The 24,696-nt window shown below is 41.4% G+C and overlaps 1 protein-coding gene across 4 annotated transcripts in view; it reads left to right on the forward strand.

The window, feature by feature from the left end:
• The first annotated feature begins 1,879 nt into the window (after nucleotides 1-1,879).
• The window catches only part of LOC117765142 (protein-serine O-palmitoleoyltransferase porcupine-like), a 29,079-nt gene continuing 6,262 nt past the window's right edge, over nucleotides 1,880-24,696 (forward strand). The window contains exons 1-9 of one of the 4 annotated variants that reach the window (XM_034591452.1): nucleotides 1,880-2,002; nucleotides 2,623-2,759; nucleotides 4,056-4,248; nucleotides 5,318-5,361; nucleotides 7,818-7,999; nucleotides 8,092-8,222; nucleotides 9,050-9,175; nucleotides 22,613-22,713; nucleotides 24,252-24,328. In XM_034591452.1, coding sequence (XP_034447343.1) covers nucleotides 2,624-2,759; nucleotides 4,056-4,248; nucleotides 5,318-5,361; nucleotides 7,818-7,999; nucleotides 8,092-8,222; nucleotides 9,050-9,175; nucleotides 22,613-22,713; nucleotides 24,252-24,328 — 990 coding nt within the window. In that variant the 5' untranslated portion in view covers nucleotides 1,880-2,002; nucleotide 2,623. Of the gene's footprint in view, nucleotides 2,134-2,620; nucleotides 2,760-3,607; nucleotides 3,646-4,055; nucleotides 4,249-5,317; nucleotides 5,362-7,817; nucleotides 8,000-8,091; nucleotides 8,223-9,049; nucleotides 9,176-22,612; nucleotides 22,714-24,251; nucleotides 24,329-24,696 lie in introns of those variants that run through there. The other 3 variants (XM_034591453.1, XM_034591454.1, XM_034591456.1) reach the window with 3 other exon arrangements.

A 24,696-nucleotide genomic window follows, 5' to 3' on the forward strand; every position in this document is an offset into this window, starting at 1 on the left:
GAAAACTTTTAAAGTCTATTAGGAAATGTCCCATACATAAAGTCCAGTTCTCAAGGTCTAACCCATCATTTGGATAAATTAGGATTGTATTTAAGATCTACTCTGAGTCTATATAAATGATAAACAACACGAAGTGCACTCATATGACTAATATGATTAAGTAATAAAGTTGTTTGTTTGATATTATTTATTGCGGTTTGTGTTTATCATTTCATTACCATTATGATTATCGTGATAATATTTTTTCTTGACACCATTGACCTAACCCATCGACATTTTGAATGTATCGTAACTAGAAGGTCTTACCTTCATGATTTATTTCGAAATCAGCTGCCACCACGATCCACAATCGTGAGCCATTATCACGATCCACCGTCACGATTTGCGATGTGGTCGCAGCAGTGATCCTAGATCTGCAAATGAAAGCTCAAAGACTCCAGGGAAAAAGACAAGTCAGTAACATGCATTGATGAGACATTAATGTGATGAAGAGGATGAGGAGGAAAGAGAATCTGCATGTGCCATCTTTCCCCTGACAATCAGAGCCGGTCCAAGTGAGACCTGAACCAACTCTAACTATAAACTATATCTAAAAGGAAGGTTCTAAGCCTACTCTTAAACGTACAGATGGTGTGTGCCTCCTGAACTGAAAGTGGGAGATGATTCCACAGGAGAGGAGCTTGATAGCTGAAAGCTCTGGCTCCTCCTCTACTTTTAGAGACTTTAGGGATGAGTAAGTAAGCCTGAATTCTGGGAGCGCAGTGCTCTAGTGGGGTGATATGGTACTATCAGCTCTTTGAGGTATAATGGTGCCATATTATTAAGTGCCTTGTAGGTGAGGAGGAGAATTTTAAATTATATTTCTACAGGAGAAATGTGATCCCTCTTCCTGGTACTTGTCAGCTGCAGCATTTTGGACAATCTGCAGAGTCTTTAAAGACTTACTGGTAGAGCCTGATTTTAGGGAAATATACTAGTCAAGTCTGGAGGTAATGAAGGTGTGGACTCATATTTTCAGCATGTTTTCGAGACAGTACGTGCCACCTTTTTGCAATATTACATAGGTGGATAATGGCAGTCCTTGAAATTTATTTTAAAATTGAATCAAAGTACAAATGTGGATCAAAGATAACTCTCAGAACCAAGTATTATAACTTCAGTTTTTTTTTTAGATTAGAGATTCTTCTTCTGGTTTCATCGATAATTATATCTGGGTATAATGTGCATAACAATGAAAATGTACAGTGTTTCCTGATAAAGTGTCCGAATGGAAGCATACATAAGGTAAATATAATTGGGCCAAGCACAGACCCCTGAGGAATTGGGAAAGTTAGTGCAGATAGATGACTCATCATTCCTTTGAAGCCAATTTATTGTTCCAGTCTTTGTGGTAGGATGTGATGATCCATAGTAGAAGTGTCCTTGGGCAAGATACTGAACCTCAAATTGCCCCTTTTCATAGAGAAAAGTGCTGCACATAGATGCACTGTATGAATTTCTGTGTGAATGTAGAACTGTACTGTAAAGTGCTTTAAGTGTTCATCAAGACTAGAAAACCGCTATATAAATATTCTAAATTTTTTTTTAAATATTAAATTCACTAGATCCAGATTTCAAATTCAAACAAACTAACTAAATAACCAATTAACTAAATAACGAACTAACTGAATAAAACAAACAAACAAACAAACAATCAAACAAACAAACAAACAAACAAACAAACAAACAAACAAACGAAAGAACAAAACACAAACAAATAAACACACAAAGACGATAACCTCCTTGGCAGAGGTATTTACTCTTCCTCTCAGCTCATCTCTGCCTGATATTGGGAGGAGACACTTCAATCCAGTAGGTGGCGGTAATGCGCCATTACACGAGTCTTTCACCAGGAAATAAGGAATGCGTGTGGAGCCAAGAAGAAGAAAAAGTAGAAGAAGAAGTAGAAGAAGAAGAAGAAGAACCTCTAGCGAGAAGCCGACTCGCCTCTTTCTCTGCTCAGGTTAGCTTCCCAGCTAACTTTACTTCTCCTCGGGTCCGTTCATTTCTGCTCTGCCACAGTCTACTCAGAATTGTGTTGCAGTTAAACCACTAAAACTTCACTTCATTAACCCACATTTCTGAAAGCAACTAAATTTAAATTGGTTAACGATGTGCAGTAGCTGCTAGATCTTAGAGTTTACAAAGGCTGAAAAGTTAAAGTTAGCCCAGTTTTACTCTCTCTATGGAGAATATTTTAATTATGTCGCTGGGTAAAATGTATCGTGAGGTCTGAAAGTAGTCCAGGTCAGAGATGTTAATATGTAAAATCATTTTATTCAGTGGTTGAATGTTTACTTTCAGATTGTCCCTTGTTTTTGTCAAAAAACACCTCATGACAACACATAACAATCCAGTTGATTCATGGTCAAAATAGTATTTGCAGCCTTAATCGAAATCAATTGGACAAATGAGTAATATATTTTACTCCATCACAATGTCATGAATATTTTGTAAACTCAGTATTTGTATTAGGCATGTGTTTATTTCCTGTAATTTATGTATGTTTATAATCCTTAAGATAGAATGATTTATTTCTCAATTTGCCTCAGTTTCATGCAGAAAGTGTGTGTGTGCGTGCAGGATGGATATGTCCAGCAGGCTGCTGGTGTGGTACGAGCTGGCTGAGAGCTGTGGTCTAACTACAGTGCAGCAAGGCCTGCAGCAGGTCTGGAGACTGATGCTGCTCTGCCTCATCTGCAGACTGTGCTTCACACTTGGTGAGTAACAATAAACCAGTAGCAACCTCCACATGAAGCCTCGTCTTTACTGTTATTGCCATTGACAGAGTTGAAAGCAAAATTTTGAATGACATACAGATATGATTTATCTTAGTTTCAGCACAGACCGCTGCTCTTCTGCCCTGTCACATAAAAATCTAATGACAATGAAATAGATAAAAGATACCTTTCAAACTAGTTACTTCGATTTTAATTTATTACAACTGTCTAGAATCAACACAAACTCTACGGGTTATGTTGCAATTTTATTTGTGTGGAGAGTTGTGTAACATGTTTGTAAATGTGTGAAAGAGTCCATAAATGCATTCTGAGATTTGCGAATGCCAACAGGAATCTGCAAATGTGCATTTAGAATCTGTGTTTGCGTAATCAGATTCCTAAATGTGTTTTTAATAAAAAAAATGTATTGACATTTACAATGTGTGTAGATATATGAATTTGTAGACAAATCTGTAAATGTGTCCATAGATGTGTTAATTTGTATATACATCTGTGTACACAAGATATTAGTGAAAAGGATATGTGTTTTACTCCAAGAGCTGGAAATACAGACAAGTCAATTAGCTGTTCTTTTACACATGATTTTTACTACACTTCTGCTGTGGGAGATCTGCAAATACATGTAGGGATTTGCCTGTATTCTCAATATCTTTTCTACCCTGAGCAGAGGTATTTTTTGTCCCTTTTTCATGTGTATTTTGCAGAGACTTACCCTTTCAGCCACTAATATCTATGTATGGTTTATCTACAGATCTTTGCACGTATTCACAGATTTGTCTTTATGTTTGCAGAGAAAAGCCCACACACATTCATCTACACATTCACAGATCTAAGCCCACACACATTCATCTACACATTCACAGATCTAAGCCCACACACATTCATCTACACATTCACAGATCTAAGCCCACACACATTCATCTACACATTCACAGATCTAAGCCCACACACATTCATCTACACATTCACAGATCTATGCACAAAATTTGCAGATTTGTGTGCACATGTACAAATCGCAAAACACTTGCAAACCTCATTACACATTACAGATTTTTTACATGCTTACAAATCTGATCGCGCACACATTGATTCCACACACACACACACACACACACACACACACACACACACACACACACACACACACACACACACACACACACACACACACACACACACACAATATTGGCCTCCTAAAATGTTACGATTTTGAGGTGAGAGGCTGTTTGAAACTATTGGACTTGTAATTATATGTTTCCTGTCTGTTTTCCTCAGGAGGTTTGTCCACTGTGAAGCATGTAGTTTCAGTGTTGGCTGGGATGTACAGCCTCTACCTCTTTTTTGAGTCCCAAATGCTGTGGGTGCTGTTGCTCAGTGCACTCTGCTACCTTGCTCTGCTCTTCAGTCGAGACTCCTGCACCAGAGGCCCCTTCCTCTCGGTTGTCATCCTCATCTACCTCCTTATTGGGTGAGAAAACAATGCAAAAATCTTTGTAGTATGCCACTAGTGGTGACCACAGGCTAGAGACAGGCTGGGGGAGGCTGTCAGGGCTACGTTGGTAAGCCTGGTGCTCACAGGCATCCTTAAGGAAGAAAGAAAGAAAATTTTTTTGACATTTTGACTACTAGCTCTGTAATAAGACAAGGTAAAAGACAAAATAATCGAAAGCATTCAAAATACATTACTCACTTTTAGTGATGTAATGGAATAAGTTACAAGTTACAGGTAAGGGCATGTATTTTGTAAACAGTTATTTATAGTTTTAAAGTAACCCTCCCAACGTAGCATGTCTACTAGCATTTAGACTAATAGAACTGTTCTGAAAAATTGGATAAACCAAAGGAATCAAATACAGTTACTTTGGAAAAGTCCATAGAATTGTGAGTGCATGTTTCATTGTAGTGCAGAACGGTGCCGCGACACTAGTATCTAGATCATGTCTGTTGTTACACATGGGTCCAATGGGAGAGGAACGTTTGACCAACCACCAAAAAGAGGCTATTCTCGATGGCGCAATATCCATTGTTGTTTCCAGTATATCTATCAACATGTGCCAAATGTGGAGCTTTTATCAAAATGAACAGTTCCTCTATCATTTTCAGCTATGCTTTGTGGACTGTGGCTCAGGAGGTGGAATGAGTTGTCCACTATCCAGACGTTCAGTGATTTGGTCCCTGGCTCCTCCAGTCCACATGCCGAAGTGTCCTTGTGCAAGACACTGAACCCCAAAGTTGCCCCTGACAGCTGTACTGGTAGTGTGTGAAAGGAAAATAATTGCATGTAGATGTGTTGTATGAATGTGTGTGTGAATGTGACTTACAGTATACTATAAAGCACTTTAAGTAGTCGATGAGAATAAATTAGTATTATATAAATGCAGTCCATTTACCATTTACTTCATTGAGCAGTTTCAAAAGTCCCTCTGTATTTGTGTCCAAATTCCCCTTGAATTACTTTGATAATGGAGTCTGCAGATATTCTAGTATTTCCTGTATAATTCTTCTTATTGTATACATTTTCTCCCTCTTCATTTCAGAGAGCTGCAGTTAATTGACATGGTGACCTGGCATAAGATAAGAGGTAAATATTCCTTCATTTGGTCTGAGAAAGTTCCTCTTCCTGTTTTCTACAGTTCTGTCGTTATGTCAGAGATACTACTTTGCGATATATGAATGAGTGAATGCAGCTTGTATTGTAATTGCTTTAAGTTGATAAGACTGGTAAAGCTGCTATATAAATACATTTACATTTTGAAATCTTGCAGCTTTGTGGGCAACGGTTTTCCCCCTGCTCACCGTAGAGGTTGACCTTCTTCCCGTGGTCAGATTAATCAATGAGAAAGGGAGATACAGAAAACTACTTAGCAGTGAATGTATAATGAAAGGTGTCATTCTCATGTAATGTTGCAATATTATATTAATATGACTATTAACTGTTTTTTTCACTGTATGTTTGCTGGGAACTGTGTGTTCATATGTGAAAAAAGATCAAAATTCTGCATTACACGTCACAGCAGTGTGGCTTAAGTCATGTCTGTCCCGCAGGCAGTGTGGCCGATCTAACCTGTTAAATGGGCACTGAAATTAAACTTCAGATGTTCCACACCCACCATGCACAGGCAATACAGGTGGCTTAAAAATCAACAAGCAGCAGTTGAAGAATCATCCAAAGGAGCTGTCCATAGCAATAGCATCATACAGTAGCTGTACTCATTCCCCCCACCTAACCTACCAACTTTCTGTCAGAATCCTGTGGGACTATGGTGAGAGGCTATTTTAATGATGATGATGATGATGATTCTTTTCAGCTGCTCTTAGGTTTGTTGCTCTACTTTCTGGTGTAAAACCCTCCAAAGGCTCTGTTGGGTTTGAGTCAGGGGACATACTGTACCAAGGTCAAAGTCTTTCTTTTTGACAAACTCTTGTGTGTGAGTTTTGTGTGTTTGGGATTTTCATGTTAAAACGCTTCTTGAGACTACAAGTAATCTTTTCATTCAGTATTTGGGTGTAAAATTATTTCACAGTGTCATTGATAAATAACAAGACACGATAACAAATCATAAAAGCATACCTCCGTCAAGGTCCAACAGTCCCAGGGTTTCCCTTTAGTTATCTAGACTAGAGGCCTGCCATATTCTAATTTGTCCTGCCAAAGTTTCATAATGAACCAAAATATATTTTGCACTTTTCATAATAACGTAAGAGATGTCTAACCGGGTGTGTGCAGCGTTATTTGCAGTGCTATATGCAGCGTGCTCACTCTTGTTTTTTCCTACTCAGGCAGTCAGTCAGGCCTCATAGTTTCTGCTGCTATTTTGGCATCAATGGAATTCCTTCTCTCATCAGAGAACTTATCTTTCACTCTTTAGTCTGTACACCTGTCACTCGGAATTTGTTGTGTGTGAGAGTGACCTTAATGCACCCCAGTTACCGCCATACATTGAATTAATTCCAAGGGAAATACTGAGTCCCCTTATGAAACCACATATAGACTAAATCTGGATTTTTTCTATCTGCACCAAATTGCACACACTCATAATTATCAGTCCCCTAAACATGACCGTCAAGTAGTTTTTCTGTAATCCTGCAAACAAACAAACAAACACTGCAGAAAACATAACCTCCTTGGCAGAGGTAACTAACATAATCAGTCAGACGACAGACAGCATTCTTTTTTTGCTGGTCCGTAACAATTTGCTATTACCTCAACTAACTATGCTATATGTGAGTAAGTTAGTTGGTTTGCCTTCTTCTCCCTTGTTGGTTTTCCTGGCTGTCAACTCTATACTGTCTTCTTAAACTGCCTCTGTGCTAGAGTTAACTTCCTCAGATTCAGGGGGCTGATGCCCAGTTTGCTGGACTTCACTCGTCTTGATTGACTTCTTAGAAAGTACTGATCAATGCAAGATCCCTGCTGTCTTTCGATCAAGCACTTCTTCTTTCCTTGGTGTATTTTGGGCCCTTTGCCGATGTTATTTTCCTCCAGCCACAGGGACACAACTGGAACTCCTTGTCAGATTCTTTTGCCGTATTAGCTTATATTTTGCTTGCTGTCCTCTTTGTCGTTTCGATTCCAGGGTCATTAGCCATGTGATCCGTTAGTGAGTCGCTTTCGTAGCCATTAGTGGGTGTCTCCAAATACCAAATGGCATTGGATCCTGCCAGCACAGGTAGCTAACCCATGCCAGCCCCAGTGGGGTCTATTCCCTTCGGTCAACTGTCTTTCCTCTCTGTCATAAGGTCTTTCCCTTCTTGTCAGCTATCCTGTTACTAGTAGTCACTGGCTGCATCCAGCTACAATCATATTAGAATACAGGACAAGATGGTTAATATCCCTTGTAAGATTGAAGGTCTTCTGCACAATTTAAGTTACCAACTGCCAGTATCGTAACTTTACTGTGTGTGTGTGTGTGTGTGTGTGTGTGTGTGTGTGTGTGTGTGTGTGTGTGTGTGTGTGTGTGTGTGTGTGTGTGTGTGTGTGTGTGTGTGTGTGTGTGTGTGTGTGTGTGTGTGTGTGTGTGTGTGTGTGCGTGTCAGGCTCTCAGATGGTGGTGGCCATGAAGGCCATCTCTCTGGCATTTGACCTGGACAGAGGTGCAGTGAACAGCCTCCCCTCCCCAGCTGAGTTCCTGGGCTATCTTTTCTTTGTGGGCACTGTTGTATTTGGTCCTTGGATCAGCTTCTCCAGTTATATGATTGCTATTGAAGGCAGAAAACCGGTGAGTAGTTGATACTCCGAGCTTTCACTGTGCACCTGCTTTTCTTACTGTATAGTGCCCTGTAGAACAAATTAGGTGGTTTCTTTCCTCAGAGCTGGGCGTGGATGCAGAGTTCATTCCTTAGCCTCCTGAAGAGTCAGATCTGTTTGCTGGTCTCAACTTGCATCGGCCCTTACCTCTTCCCTTTGTTCATACCCATCTATGGAAACACAGTCACGCAGAAGTAAGAGATTTTTATTTTATTTTTGTCGTTAAGTTTTGTCAATACATCACCTTTTTATAATACACTGTTTTGAAAACAGACCATGTTTTTTTCCCCTGCTTCGAAGACACATTTGAGAAAGGTAAGGCTTTTTTCAGAGTTAAAATTATCAGCATTTTCTTCACTTACTGCTGAAGTGTGATTATAGTAAGACTTGGGGCCTTATTTATAACCGTCGCATTTGCACAAAATGGGTCTGAAAGATGTTTGCACCACTTATCACTCTTGATCCCTTTCAGCCCTCTAAATGAACTCAGAATGATCAGTCATAATTCTTTGTACATATGTGAACACAGAGCCCTCGAAAGCAAAATCAGTTTCGCTTTGGATCATGGGACAGATTCAGGAATTATATTAATATTTTCTTGAACATTGCGGGATATGGGATTTTTCTACATTTTCATCCCCTCACTTTTGAGAGTTGTCAAGTCAACCATCCTTTATATACAGTTAGTTATTCTGCTTAAACATACAAAAGCCTTAATATGGTCTTTTTTTTCTTGTGTGCTAATATGGTTGTAAATGGGCTATTATTATGTGAAATTCCCCATTCCATTAGAACTTCCTGTGTTTATAGATATATTTTTGAAATTAGGTTAATGCAGGAAGTGGGAATAATCAGATTAAGCTGTTCACATAATCTGTGCATATGAAGCATTTAACCTAAACTCAGTGGAGTTTAAGCCAACATCTTTAAAGATGATTTAAGTTCAAGTGGTAAAGTGATCAATGTTTTTCAGTTGGAGGAAACATTCTCTGTGTGTTTTTGTATCTGGTGTGATGTACAGGTGGCTGCATGCTTATGAGAATGCAGTGTCCTTCCACTTCAGCAACTACTTTGTGGGTTACCTAAGTGAAGGCACCAGCAAGCTAGCTGGAGCAGGCTTCACTGAAGAAAAAGACAACATCAGATGGTAAGTTCAACTGGAGCTGAGGGAGCTCTGATATGAGCTTGTAAGTGCATTACACTGCACCTGTGTTATAATAATATACTTGTTTTATGATAATAACACACATACATATTGAATGCCAAATGTGTTGTTAAACCCCAGGGTAAATAATATATGTAGTTTTTTGCTATTCATAGTTTATTCTTATTTTTGACAAAACTGACAGGATATTAAATAAGAGATAAAGTTAAGTTCACTTGAACAAATATGAAAATGTTCACACTTACAGTTCAGCATTGATCCTGTGAAAGTCTTTCAGAGAGTCAGCTTCATACTCCATATGAAGCTTGTCTGTGCAGAGTCTTCTGACATTTGTATAACTTTTTAACAGTTATACAAATGTTGCCCTCTATCTAATGACAAGGGAAACATTATTGGGCAAAAGACTAACAACCTAGGTGTGGGACATTAGGGCTCTTTCCTAAGACCAAAATTTGTCAACAGCATGACTTAAAGGGATAGTTCACCGAAAAATGAAAATACAGCATTGCAGCCAAGTCCAATACAATTGAAGTAACTGGGGACCACGTCTTCAAACCATGAATGCCTCCATACTGCTCCTGTGGTGTCATCCAAGTGTCTGTAAGCCCCGACATTCAAATTCGACTGGAAACGGTGTCAATTCCACCATGATTTTAGCCTAAATGTCCGTTGATATCCTCCTTCCTGGAGCTGCGTTCACGTCGGTGTGTGCAGACACCACACAAGCTTGCGCCTCTATGCTCTCACCCAAAAGGGCAGATGAGGATACACAGCAGTAACTGCAGCTATGCAGCGATGCTTCCGGAAGCAGCAATGCTACCACACACCCCGCGTGCACCCTTGGGCGAGAGCTTGTGTGCAGTGAGTGAGTGCATGCGAATGTGAACGCGGCTTCTGAGCAAGATATCAGCGGTCATTTAGGCCAAAAACATGGTGTAAATTATGCAGTTTAGAGTCGAATTTCAATATTGGGGCTTATGGACAATTGGATGACACCACAGGAGCATTATGGAGACATTTTATGTTTTTTCCCCGTTTTTTTTCATTTGAGGATGTGGTCACCAGTTATTTCAATTGTATTGGATTTGGCTGCAACACTGTTTACCCCTGAAACTCCAAAAGTGTTTTGTGGCCTCAAACACTTCACACCTCGGTTCACGAACACGAATACTTCATTCAAAAATGTCTTTTAATAATCTTTTGCAGAAAGCCATGGTACCTGTACTCTTCTTCGGACTGCATAAATGTGATTTTAAAAAGACGTTGTCAGGCAAAAGGATAACATTACTCTTTTGAACACAAATTTGCCATTAAATAAATATACATTCAAACCATATTTTTTAAATGGATTCTAGAATCCTGCACACAGGTGTGACGGAGTTGTCTTGGCTTTTAACATTAACATTAGCTGGTGTTAAAAGCCAAGACACCTCCGTCTATATATAGCAAGCTAGATAACAAGCTATCTTACCGAGGCGAGTCTGCATCGTTGACGTTCAGATGTCGAACGTGCCTCCTCTTCAAATGCTTGTGTATAACAGACGTGCTACCATGGTAAGCAAGGTCTGCCTTACAAATATTGCAGGTAGTTACTTCCATACTTTGGACTTTCTGGTTCGTGATGGTGTTGCATCGGATGCCGCCATTGTGCTATGTTTGTCGCTATTGCACATGCGCGACTGTCAGAGATAGGAAGGAAGCGAGATGGCTCACTCCTCAGCTACTTCTATCATCACCATGTTTCTCATACTCGAACAGGTAATATTCTAGTTTACAAACGCAATCCCTGTAGCAATGTGTCAGATCTCACAGATTAGATCCCAGGATATTCAGTTTCAGACAGTTTGCGCTGCTACCTGCCCCAGCTGCTGCCGCTAGCATCACTTCCGGCTAGCAATACTCCGTCTCAATCAGTCAACTACCAAGTATTTGCTTCTTTCTTCTACTCGACCAGGTAAGATTTCCCCACAAACAGCGTGGAAGCAGTTCAGGCTCACTCCTGCCATGCGAACACACAGGACACAGTTTGTCCTCGCCCTCTTTTTTTCCTCACAAACACTCCATAATTAGGAAAGTCCACTTCTTCAATGTTGTCACTCATTGCATCCCCGGTCACAGCCATCCTTGGAAAACTCCCAGGCTATTGTGTTCACTCCCTCCGTCCATTACCCCGAGTGATAGTTCATGTTGGAGCCAATGACACAGCTTGTCGGCAGTCTGAGCTCACCAAGAAGGATTTTGAACACCTTTTCAACTTCTTATTAAATTATTTCTCAACCAATAACAAATCCCATACATATTCTCAGTCAGGCTCAAATCATCTCGGTTTTAAAATTCTCACGGTACTTATTATATCCAGATACCTTTACTGACAATAAGCCATCAATTCATTGACCTTCCATTATGCTACAAACTGTTTATTCTAATCAATGCTACAAATACCCTTATCTTTCTGATGTTCTCCTTTACACTTGACATCTATTGCACTTCTGTCCGTCCTGGGAGAGGGATCCCTCACATGTGGCTCTCTCTGAGGTTTCTACGTTCTTTTTACCCTGTTAAAAGGGTTTTTTAGTAGTTTTTCCTTACTCTTGTTGAGGGTTAAGGGCAGAGGATGTCACACCTTGTTAAAGCCCTATGAGACAAATTGTGATTTGTGAATATGGGCTATACAAATACAATTTGATTGATTGATTGATATCCCTGTTGTTATTAACAATAGGCCAAACAAAAAACCTATAAATACAGCTCACATGTCTTATCGCCTAATCTCTGTCCCCATATCCCCCTCTGCTGGCCAGAGCATACCTGTGCAACTAGCCCTCCTCAATGTAAGGTCCCTTTCTAATAAGTCTTTTATACTGAATGATCTTATTTCTTCATCCAATTTAGCCTTTTTATTCCTAACTGAGACCTGGTTGTCTCCTGGAGATCACACCCAGCTGCTAGAGCTTTGCCCAACAAACGTTGAATATTTAAGCACTCCCAGGGATAATGGCCGGGGAGGTGGCCTAGCTGTTGTTTTAAATAAATGCTTCACTTGCTGCTCTATTACCACAGAGAAATGTTGTAGTTTTGATGCTGCTATTTTCAAAATTTGTAGCACTGCTCCGGTCCTTGGCCTAGTAATTTATCGCACTCCCAAACCAAATGTTAATTTTGCACCTGAACTCTCTGAACTTTTATCTTTCATTATTTAAAATTTTGACAGAGCCATCATTGTTGGTGATTTTAATATCCACATTGATAACCTAACCAATGGTTTTGCAACTGAATTCTTAAACATTAAAGAGTCTTTTAATTTATTCCAACATGTGACTGGTCCAACTCATAACCGCGGCCACACATTAGATCTAGTTTTTACCCTCGGCCAATTCCTTGACCTTAGAAGACATATTTGTCTCTGACCATCTCTGTGTTAAGTTTGACTCCCTTCTCCACGTTGACCAAATAAACCATCAAAACTATTAAAAGCTCATGCATCTTAAATGGACATAAGACCAATTGCATGTCCACTACCTATAATAGTCAGAATAATAATGATAAAAGTAAAATAGCAACTGGAAACTATTTCTCAAAACTATCACCATAATCCAAGATTCCTTTTTAACACAATCAATAGACTCATAAACCCTGCTCCTTATGCCCTGCTAGCCACTTCAAATACTGAAAAGTTTTTATCTGTTGTTAAGCAAAAACATTAAAACTAACATTGTATCAGCTACCACTGTCATCCCAAATATCGCAGAACATCCTGCCCATCCCATTCTTCTTAGTAAGTTTCTCTGTCTGATCTTATTGACAGTGTGTCACACACACTTTCGTCTTCCAGCCTTCTCAACATCCTACCCACCTCACTCCGAAGGGAAGTAATCAGTATTATTGGCCCTAGCCATCTTAGAATTATTAATTGCTCCCTTTCTAAGTCCCTGATTATTTTAAAGGGGACATAGCATGCAAATTCCACTTTGTTAGTGCTTCTACACGTTAATGTGGGTATCTGGCATGTCTACCAACCCCAAAACTCGGGGAAAAAAACACTTGAGCGTTTTGTTAAGTCAGACACGTCATGCTTGAGCGACTCGATTGAGCTTCCTGGGTTTTGTGTCGTAACAAGGCACTGGAAGTCTCCCTACATGGTCTTGGCCCACCCCCCACCTCATCCCCCCGTCCCCCCACACTCGTTACGCCGGGTTTACACCGGACGCAGCGAGGCTGCGAGGCAGCGCAGCGCCGTTCCCAAGCGCGCAGCCGCCTGGCTGTTCACACGGGACGAGCATTTCTCCGCTGGTCAGCCCACGATTCACTCACATGTGGCATTTGTCTGGATCGTTGGGACTGGGAGGCTGCAGCAGTTGCTCGGGCGCGACCGCTCGCCACACAGCGGTCGCGCCACTCAGCGCCACACAGCCAGCGTGGAAGACTTCCGCAGTGTTCAGCACTACTGTAACACTGTCACAAACACACAGAGCCCCCCCACTCGTTACGCCGGGTTTACACCGGACGCAGAAGCGCCGCTGCGAGGCAGCGCAGCGCCGTTCTCAAGCGCGCAGCCGCCTGGCTGTTCACACGGGACGTGCATTTCTCCGCGCTGGTCAGCCCCATAGACTGTATATATAAGGTCAGCCCGCGATTCTGCTTTCTCCGCTTGTTGTTGTACCCGTTGAATGTCGGGGTTCGGGGGTAAATGATGGTCTTCATAGCCCCCCCCCCCCCCTCTTTCTCTCTCTGTCTGTCTGCTTGTGTGCTTGTAGTGGATGGGCAGAGGGGGACATTTAATTATGTGATTGGGAAAATTAAAACTCCAGGACAACAGAAGGGGAATACAAAGTATGGGATGCATATTTGATAATTTATATCATATAAAATATGTAATTTATATCGTTTAAAATCATGGGGGGGAGGGGGGAGCTGGCTCATTAGCATTTAAAGGAACAGGCACTCAAAACAGGTCACTCTGTGGAGGGCTGTTTTATACAGGGTAAAAAGGGTGCTGTTTGAAATGATCCTTGTGGTATTTTGACCAAAGTATGTTACAGACATTTCATTAAGACCCCAAGGAACCATATCAACTTGTGGTAAAATGGGCATGCTATGTCCCCTTTAAGAAAGCCACCATTCAGCCTTTACTGAAAAAGCCAAATCTTGACCAATCACTCCCACAGAATTATAGGCCCATTTCAAAACCTCTCTTCATATCCCAAATTCTTGAAAAGGTGGTTTTAACCCAACTTTTAGCTGTGTGTGACAATAATAAAATGTTTGACAAATTCCAGTCTGGATTTCGCAAATGACAAAGTACGGAAACCGCTCTCCTTAAAATTAGAAATGATTTATTGATGTCTGCTGATGCTGGTGATTGCTCTGTATTACTGCTCCTTGACCTCAGTGCCACCATTGATCATAACATTGTCATCAATAGACCAACGCAATGCGTCGGCATATCTGGAACTGCCCTTAGATGGTTCAAGTCTTCTCTCTTAGATTGACAAATTTCTGTTTCCACTGGAAATAACATCTCATCCTTGGCTCCACTGATTAGCTGAGTGCCACAAGGTTCTATTCTTTGTCCCTTCCTATTTTCGCTGTACATGTTCCCATTAGGAAACGTCATCAGCCATTTGAATGGGATATATCATTTCAAATGCGGATGACACCCAAATCTACTTGTCTTTCAAGCCAGACATGTCGGCCGCTTGAGTGTCCTAACAGAGTGCCTATCTGCCATTAAGGAATGGCTGGCACTTAACTTCCTACAGTTAAATTCAATAAAACAGTTAAAATAATCTTCGGCCCCGACCAGCTAGCAGGCAAACCCTTATCATTTCTTGGTCCCCTGGCAACCAACATTAAAACAACAGCTAAAAATCTAGCTGTCACAATCGATTCCCATCTCTGTCAGGGCCCCGAGGCTCTGGAACTCTCTGATGAGATCAGGCTTGCCAACTCACTACCTATCTTTATATCACTGCTCAAACCATATTTTTATAGGAAAGCATTTTTAACATGCGATTGATAATTCTGGTACGACTGTGTTGTTTTAACTCCTTACTTTTATTGCAACCACAATTTATGTAGTTTCTCAAATATGACAGCCTTGGACTCTGCTACCTATGAGAGTAGATATTTAGTTTAAAGGGGACATAGCATGCAAATTCCACTTTGTTAGTGCTTCTACAGGTTAATGTGGGTATCTGGCATGTCTACCAACCCAAAAACTCTGGGGAAAAAACACTCACGCGTTTTGTTATGGTTCCTCTAAGTCAGAAACGTCATGCTTGAGCGACTCGATTGAGCTTCCTGGGTTTTGTGTCGTAACAAGGCACTGGAAGTCTCCCTACATGGTCTTGGCCCACCCCCCACCTCATCCCCCCCCTCGGGCGCGACCGCTCGCTCTCCCATGCGTGAGCTGGAATTTGTGTCAGCGCCACACAGCCAGCAGTGTGGAAGACGTCCGCAGTGTTCAGCACCACTGTAACACTGCGGAAGTCTTCCACACTGCTGGCTGTGTTCTGCTTTCTCCGCTTGTTGTTGTACCCGTTGAATGTCGGGGTTCGGGGGTAAATGATGGTCTTCATAGCCCCCCCCCCCACCCCCACCCCTCTCTTTCTCTCTCTGTCTGTCTGCTTGTGTGCTTGTAGTGGATGGGCAGAGGGGGACATTTAATTATGTGATTGGGAAAATTAAAACTCCAGGACAACAGAAGGGGAATACAAAGTATGGGATGCATATTTGATAATTTATATCATATAAAATATGTAATTTATATCGTTTAAAATCATGGAGGGAGAGGGGGGAGGGGGGAGCTGGCTCACTAGCATTTAAAGGAACAGGCACTCAAAACAGGTCACTCTGTGGAGGGCTGTTTTATACAGGGTAAAAAGGGTGCTGTTTGAAATGATCCTTGTGGTATTTTGACCAAAGTATGTTACAGACATTTCATTAAGACCCCAAGGAACCATATCAACTTGTGGTAAAATGGGCATGCTATGTCCCCTTTAAAAAGGCACAGAGGTAATGACGCCTGATCTACATATCTCTCTCTCTTCTCTACTCCCTCTTTGCCACCCATCTCTCCTCTCCTCCCCATTTTCTCTGCTCACCCCAACCAGTCAAGGCAGATGGCCGCCCACATTGAGTCTGGTTCTGCTTGAGGTTTCTTCCAGTTAATGAGGGAGTTATTTCTCTCCAGAGTCGCAAAAGTGCTCATTGTGGGAACTTTTGGGTTTCTCTATAAATTTAAGGTCTCGAACTTATTATGTTGTGATTTGGCCCTTAAAAATTGAAATGAACTGAAAACCTTTTATTATAATTAATTCTTGATTTTGCCATGGATTTTGTTTGTGTGAAGCACTTTGTAACCGTGTTAGACAAGTGCTATACAAATATAGTTATTGGTATTATTATTAGTAAGGTAATGGGTGGGAGAGCCCTTCACTGGAAGGAAAAGTAGCTCAGTCTTGTCAAGCTTGATTTTTAAGTGGTGTGCGGACATTCACTGAGAGATGTCAGTCAGACAAGCAGAGATTCATGCTGCTACTTGTGTTTCAGACTGGGGAAAAGAGAGAATTAGTTGGGTGTCATCAGCGTAGCTGTGTTAAGAAAAGCCGTGAGTGAATAACGAGAGAGTTGGTGTAAGGGGAAAAAAGGAGGGGACCCAGGATGGAACCTTGAGGGACTCCAGTAGTTAGTGGACAAGGTTCTGACACAGATCCTCTCCAGTAGGTGTGGTCTTTGAGGTAGGACGTGAGCAGGGAGAGTGCAGAGCCTGAGACACTCAGATCCTGATGGGAGGAAATAAAGATTTGGGGCCTCATTTATAACCATTGCGTACACACAAAATGGGGCCTGAAAGAGGCGTACGCAACTTCTCACGCAAACGTTGGGATTTATAAAAGCAAACTTGACGGTAGAATGTGCGCACTTCTACGCACACTCTGACCCATGCGTAGGAACATTTTGGAGATGTGAGGTGGTGAACTGAATCCAGATTATTGATCCACTTCAACATTAACATTAAAACCAACAGCGTTATTTGTGCTCGGATAACTTTTCCATAATAACCTTCAATTGGAAAAGATATAAAAAACAACTTGCAGCAAATTACGTAGATACCATTAAACAGCAGAGTTATTAATCGTTTTTAATAATATCTTCTATCAATGTGCGTGTATTATCAAGGACGAGTGTGTGTAAAGTTGTTACAGTGAACATGACTGTGCCATCAGGCGCACTGGAGATCAATCACAAAAAATAAAGAAAAACTATTCACTTTCAAACTTCCATTTCCAAATAATATCCCAGAGTGGAGGTTAGGTTCCACTGATGTGTGAAGTACTTGGTCCGATGGCTCTAAATAGATAAATACTGTGGTGGCAGTCATGCGTAATGGTGCGTGATGGATGCATGCGAATGGAAGGATTAGGAGGAAACAAGGGTTCAGTGATCAGAGTTTTTTGTCCCCTGATGATGACTGATCAGCTGATATAGATTCTATAGATCTGTGATCTTTGTACTAAAATTACTCCAGTATTACACAGATCGACCGACGGAACCAAACCATCCCAGTACAAACACAACCATATAACATATAATAATAATTCTGTTTAATTTTATAGATTGGGGACTTCACAGCTGTCTCTGAATTTAATAATCCTGCAGTTTTGGATGATTAAAATACGAACAGGTGATACAACAAATTGCCTCACAGTCTTACAATGTAAAGCGATAATTTGTTTGCCTCCAGCTTCGAATTGGATCGTTTTTTATTTCAGGCACTCTCAGTTGAGTGGCCTGTCTCGAAACCAGACTGGTGAGGATCAAGAAGGTTGATTTAAAGGTAGCACACTCAAAGTGCTTTGGAGAGAAAAGAAAGAAGAGAGACAGGTCTGTAGTTGTTTACTTCAGATGGATTGGTAGGTTTCTTGAGGAAAGGCTTCACTCTTGCCTCTTTAAAGGGCCCATATTTTACACCTTTCTGGGACTTAATTTGAGGTATTGGTACCCCTAAGATGATATATCAGTGGTTAAAAGTCGAAAAAACTGCTGCAATGTGTATTTCCATGTCCTCTCTTCTGCCTCTCTCTGGCCCTCCAGACAGAACAGGCTGTTTTCGCCTGCCTCTTTAATTATTAATGAGCCCATCCTCTGATTAGCTGACTGCACTTTGAGTGACACGCGACCAGGCCTATCACCGGTCTCATTCTGGCGCATTGACGATCTCTCTGTTAAACACAGCTGAAAGTCACGTTATGTTTGGATACAGCTAGTGTTTTGTACAGAGTAACGAGTAACGTCTATGTTACTCCTTACTGAGTACACCGACACAGCATGTCAGAAGAAATATAGCGTAACCGCTGGTCTCGAATAGTAACGTTCTTAGGAGTAATGTGCACGGACACATTCTCTTCCTTGCATCCCTCCACGCTGCAGTGTTTCTTCAGTGTTGTTTGTTGTGGTTAGCCTGTGGAAGCTAACAAGCTGCTAGCTCAGCAACATGTCTGCTTGGTGTCGCGTTCGGTGTGGAGGTGTGCTGATGGTGGTGGGAAGCGGGGTGGTGGGTTCGGAAGCTGGACTGGTACCGGCTGGGTGGGGCTGAGAGAAGAGTGCGATTCCATGATGACATCATACAGAGAAGAAGTACGAAGCGCAACGTTTCAATAACATATTTCTTTGAATGGACTGAGTGAAAAGTCCGCGGAGTGACTGTTTTCATACTTTGAGGGTCCCTACTGACCCCCTTCAAGTAATTCAGGATAGTAAAAGCCCAGAAAATGTATTTTTACACAATATGGGCCCTTTAAGAGATTTAGGGAAACAGCCAGTTGAGAGGGAAGTGTTAATAAGATGGGTGAGAAAAGGAAGACGGTCGGGAGCAATAGACTGGAGAATGTGAGAGGGGATGTGGTCAAGGGGGCAGGTGGTTGGGCGGGAGGAAGTTACCAGGGTAAGAACTTGATTGGGAGACAGGGGAGGGAAAGAGGATAGAGTAGGGGATGAAGATGTGGTTGATGGAAAGGTAATTTCAGAAAGTGGGTTAGAGAATGAGGAGCGTATGTCATCTATCTTTTTTGTAGTTGACAAAGTGGCTTGGTAGAAGGGAGGAAGGAGGAGGGGGACTGGGGGGTGGGGGGGTCAAGGATGTTAGAAAAGATGGAGAAGAGCTTTTTGGGGTACTCTGACCTTGGCCCAAACCTCCTCTTCCCTGTTGAACGTGGACCACAATGTCAGCATGCTGGAGTGGTGCTTTTGCCTGTTGGTGTCCTGTTGTCAGTGATGGTCCAACAGCCCGTATAGATGTGTCTCCGGACACTGAGAGGGTCATCTCCAGCCTTTTCTTGGTGCATTTAAACTATGTCCATACAGGCCGATGTTGCTTAGACATCTCGGGACTCCTAACCACTTTCCTACATAGGAGTTGATCATGCTCGCTAGGGCTGGGGCGACTCGTCGATGTAATCAACGTCATTGAGTACGTAAATATGTCGACTCGCAGAACGTGCGTCGTAAGGAAGGTGGCTGCGCACAGTCAATGCAGGCAGTCACCTGAAGAGCAAGCTGAAGCGAAAAAAATCGCCCACGGTCATCTAGCATAGGTTCGGACTGGACCCCTTCTACACGAACCCAGACGCTGTTTTTAGATTGTGACGGACCGTTTCTATTTGATCCTGTCCACTTTTTCTAGCACTTACGGTAGTCTTATTTTAACCTGCGCAGCTTTTTCCGTCTTAAGGGTAGTGAATCCTGGCAGCACATGGTGGAGTTTACTTCACTGAACCAGAGAAAGTGGGAACAAAGAGGAAAGTTAAAGCTGTTCAGTTGTTAATGTTTGTTAAGATTGTTTATAAATGCCTTTTTCAAAAGCCCTTTATTTTATTTTTTAAAAGCAAACTTTATTTTACTTGAAATGAGAAAAGAATATTTCTTTTATTATTAGAGTACACTTCAGTTCAGTGTGAAAATTAATAATAAACATTATTGAAATACTATTGAATTATACTTACTTTATTTTATTTGTTTGTCAGTTTTTGACTTCATACAGACATTGATACAACTACTATGGTACTTAAAGATACTTTTTTGATAGACTGCTAAACTTGAATTTACAGTGTTTTGATATTCCTCCAGAAAGTTACTTAAATTTTACTTTGGTTTTCTTATATTTTGTTGTTGGACAGCTTAATGTAGATTGATATATTCCTTTTACTTTAATGGACCAAGCTCTTTCACAAATTTTATTTGAGATATATGGGGCTGTTAAAGGCAGATTAGCAGTTCAGACTCGGCTATTTTTTGTTGTGGAAGACTATTAAATAAATATGACTAGTTTTTAAATTTATTATATTAATCAAGTAATGAAAAATAATTGTTAGATTTATCAAAAAATTATCGTTAGATAAATCGCAAAAAAAAAATCTATTGCAGTCTTTGAGGTTTTCATCATAGCATCGTCCAAGGCTTTTTCTAGGTTTCTCAGACACTTTTGGAATGAGTTCTCCATTTATGTAGAACCTATGGTCAGATGTCTCACCTTTGCTTTTTGAGATGCTTCTTGATTTTGATGGATTCATCCTCATTCTGGCCCATGTGATGTTTTCTTCAAGTTTACCTAGCAACAGTCTGGTGCATAGCGCTGTTGTCATCAGGGTTGTCATGTCGTCCATGTAGGCCCCCATCGGTGTTAATCGACCCCCAACTTTTGTCGCTCACAACCTCCTACCCATTTTGAAGCTCTGATAATCACATCCATCGCCATGGTGAATGCTAGTGGGGAGAAAGTGCAGCCAGCCATGATGCCCACTTCGAGATGCTGCCATATGGTGGTAAAATGAGGTGTGGTGAAGCAGAATTGCAGATCTTTAAAGAAGGCTTTAATCAAATTTTTTATGGGCTCTGGTACTTTAAAGAAGCCGAAAGCTGCCCAGTGGACACTATGTGGTTCCGACCCAAGTGCATTAGCGAGATCAGGGATATGACATGTAGATCTCTCTTCTCACTCTTGGCTGATAAGATTTGGTGCCAGATCATGCTAGTGTGTTCTAAACATCCAGAGAACCCTGGAATTCCTGGAATTTTGTACCGAAGTATCCACCTGCTTGTTTTTTCAACAAATAGCTTGTCAGCCTTTGGGCTATGACGCTAAAGAAGATCTTGACCTCTACGTTGAGGAGCCTTATGGGCCGAATATGGCTAATATTTGAGGATTCATCCATCTTTTGGTATCATTACTCCTCCAGCTCTGCGCTAAGCTTTGGGCATGCCACTCTCATTAATTTCCACAAGAAGCGTAGAACATTAGGAACATTCTTATATATAAGGATCAGCGTTCTGGCCTGGGTCTGATGACACTTCCTTCAATTTCGGAGAGCTCAGAAATCCATTTGGTGTTCTGGCTGCTCAATGGGTGGGATATCAGATGGAATTGCTATCAGATCATGTCTCTCCTCTCTTGTATCAAGCGTTCTATTTCCAGGTGCCTTCCGTACTTGATTTCCGTTGTCGGTGTTACCAGTTTTCTCTTTGTTACTCCAAAATGTTCCGCTCCGTAGTCGTAGATGATGTTACACATCCTCTCAAGCTTCGGCTCAACTGTGCCCTTTATCTTTTCAAGGATACTGCTTAGGTCTGCATTGATGGCCTCCCATTTTGCTTTTTATGAAGCTTCAGGCCAGATCAACTTTGTTTTGTTTTTTTAAGGTTTCTTTTCCCTTGTTGGCTTTCCTGGCTGAGTCGGCTCTCTACCCTCTCCTGCAACTGCCTCTGTGCTTGAGTTAACTTCCTCAGATTGAGGGGGGCTGATGCCCTGCAAACTTTGGGTTGAGTCCAGTCGCTGGACCTCACTCGACTGACTTGAACAATGCTAGATCCCTCCTCTAGCACTTCTTCTTTCATTGGTGTATTTAGGGCCCTTTGCCTATGTTATTTTCCTCCAGCCACAGGGACACACCTGGAGCTTCTTGTCAGATTATTTGACCATACAATCTTGTATTGTGTTTGCCTTCCTCTTTGTCATTTCGATTCCAGGGTCACTAGCATGTGGTCCGTTAGTGAGTCGTCTTCCACTCCGCCCCCACTCTCGTTGACTGTGGGGTATTTTACCTTTTATTGCTTTTGCTTTTTTTCGTATTGGATCCTGCCATCATGGGTAGCTAACCTATGCCAGCCCCAGTGGGGTCTATTTCCTCCAGTCAGCTGTCTTTCCTCCCCATCATAAGGTCTTTCCCATCTTGTCAGCTATGCTGTTTATAGTGGTCACCGGCTGCATCAGCTACAATCATTTTAGAATTCAGGACAAGATGGTGAATATCCCTTGTAAGATTGAAGGTCTTCTGCACAATTTAAGTTACCAACTACCAATATCTATACTTTGCCCCCAGTGGTGGCTTAAATGTGTGTGCGTGTGTGTGTGCGTGTGCGCAGGGACATGAGTGTCGTGAAACCTCTCAGTGTCGAGATGCCTCGCTCCATGGTGCTGGTGGTGACGTCTTGGAACATCCCCATGTCCCGATGGCTGAAAACCTGTGAGTCCTGGCCTCCATTGTGTCTATTAAACATTCTACACTTATACACTGAAGATATCAACTTGTATTGTAGTCTTAAAGGCTGAATGAATTTGATGTCCTACAAAGTTATACCTCTGTAATTAACATTTTACTGCTGATCTGCTCTTTTTCATTCGATATATTGAAGACATCACTGTGGCTTTGGAGAAATTGTGAATTCCATTTCTCACTATTTTATTCTTAGCTTGTATTGAATGATCAATTGAGAAAATGATCTCCATGATGAAATTGATAATTTTTGTTATTACACTATTTGGCTGGTACATTGTAGTTTAAATGAATTGTTTAAAATTCACTCACTCACTAGAAACTCATTGTTTCATTAATCAAGGTAACAATGAGGCCATACTTAAACGGATAGTTCACCCAAAAGTGTAATTCACTCATTATCTACTCACCACTATGCCGATGGAGGGGTGGGTGACGTGTTTGAGTCCACAAAACACTTCTGGAGTTTCAGGGGTAAACAGTGTCTGAGCCAAATCCAATACAATTACTGCTCCTGTGGTGTCATCCAAGTGCCCGTAAGCCCAGACGTTCAAATTCGACTCAAAACGCTGTCATTTACACCATGTTTTTAGCCTAAATGTCCGTTATCTTCTTGCCTGGAGCCTCATTCACGTTCATGCGTGCACACACTGCACGAGTTTTTGCCTCTATGCTCTTGCCCAAGGTGCGCGTGACGACATCAGCGATACACAGCAGTCACTGACACTATGCAGCAATACCTACTGGAAGCAGCGATGTTACCACGCACCCGCGTGTACCCTTTGGCGAGAGCTTGTTAGCAATGTGTGCTAGCGAATGTGAACGTGGCTCCTGAGGAAGATATTTTTTTTACGTTTAAAGACGTGGTTGCTAGTTACTTCAATTGTTTTGTATTTGGCTGCTCGCTGTTTACCCCTGAAACTCCAAAAGTGTCACTTTGCCCACCCCTCCATAGGCATAGTGGTGAGTAGATAATGAATTTAAATGTTTGGGTGAACTATCCCTTTAAGTATGTGTACCTCATTTTTCACATTGATTAATGACACAATGACTTGCTAGTGCGGTGCCCGTTCTAAACATTTAAAATGGGCTGTTTGCTGCAGTGAGGCTGGTTGCAGCTTTCTTTCTTAAACTGCAAAAGTGACCTTCAGCTAATTCAGTCTGCAGAACGCTGATGCTGCCCCACTGCTGCTGCACAAAGAGCTGTTCACCAACAACGCCACTTGCGTTGATGATTCACATCTGCAGCTGCTAGAGTGCTTGACCCCTGTTAAATAATCTTCAATGTATCACATGTCCAAATTGCACCAGATTCAAAACTATATTAATTGGTTCCTTAACAATACGTGTCAAGTGTGAACGTTCTAGAGATATGCAATTCACGTACAGACACACAGACAGCGATTTCTGGAATTTGTAGATAGATTATGAAAGCTACATTCAAAACTATATCAATATATTATCATTATTTTGTGTGTTTACTGTGTTTTCTTCTCCGTGTTTTACAGATGTTTTTAAAAACGCAATGAAACTGGGGACATTTCCAGCCATCCTGGTGACATATACAGCCAGCGCCCTACTGCATGTTAGTAAGAAGATGCATACTGTGATCATCTTTGCACCAAATAAAATTGTAGTCTTTTAGTTTTAGTTAACAAAATTATATTCCGAATTTTTTTATCTAGTTTTCAGAAGTGTAATTTTAGTTTTTTATTTATTTTGTTTAGTCACAGTTAATTCTTCTGTAAAACTGACTTATTGTAGATAACGGAGACAGCTACATGTTCTTTTAACCTCAGAGCAACTACTTATTCTGAGGCTGATCCGCTTCTTCAACATGCTGTTCAAGGTCACTCTTGCTATCACTGGTATCTTTCCATTGTCACTATACACTGTACACTGTAAACTGTTCAATATACCTGTTCACTGCCAAGTTCATTGTTACTGAGTTCA

This window comes from Hippoglossus hippoglossus, chromosome 7 (genome assembly GCF_009819705.1).
Source record: "Hippoglossus hippoglossus isolate fHipHip1 chromosome 7, fHipHip1.pri, whole genome shotgun sequence".
NCBI lineage: Eukaryota > Metazoa > Chordata > Actinopteri > Pleuronectiformes > Pleuronectidae > Hippoglossus > Hippoglossus hippoglossus.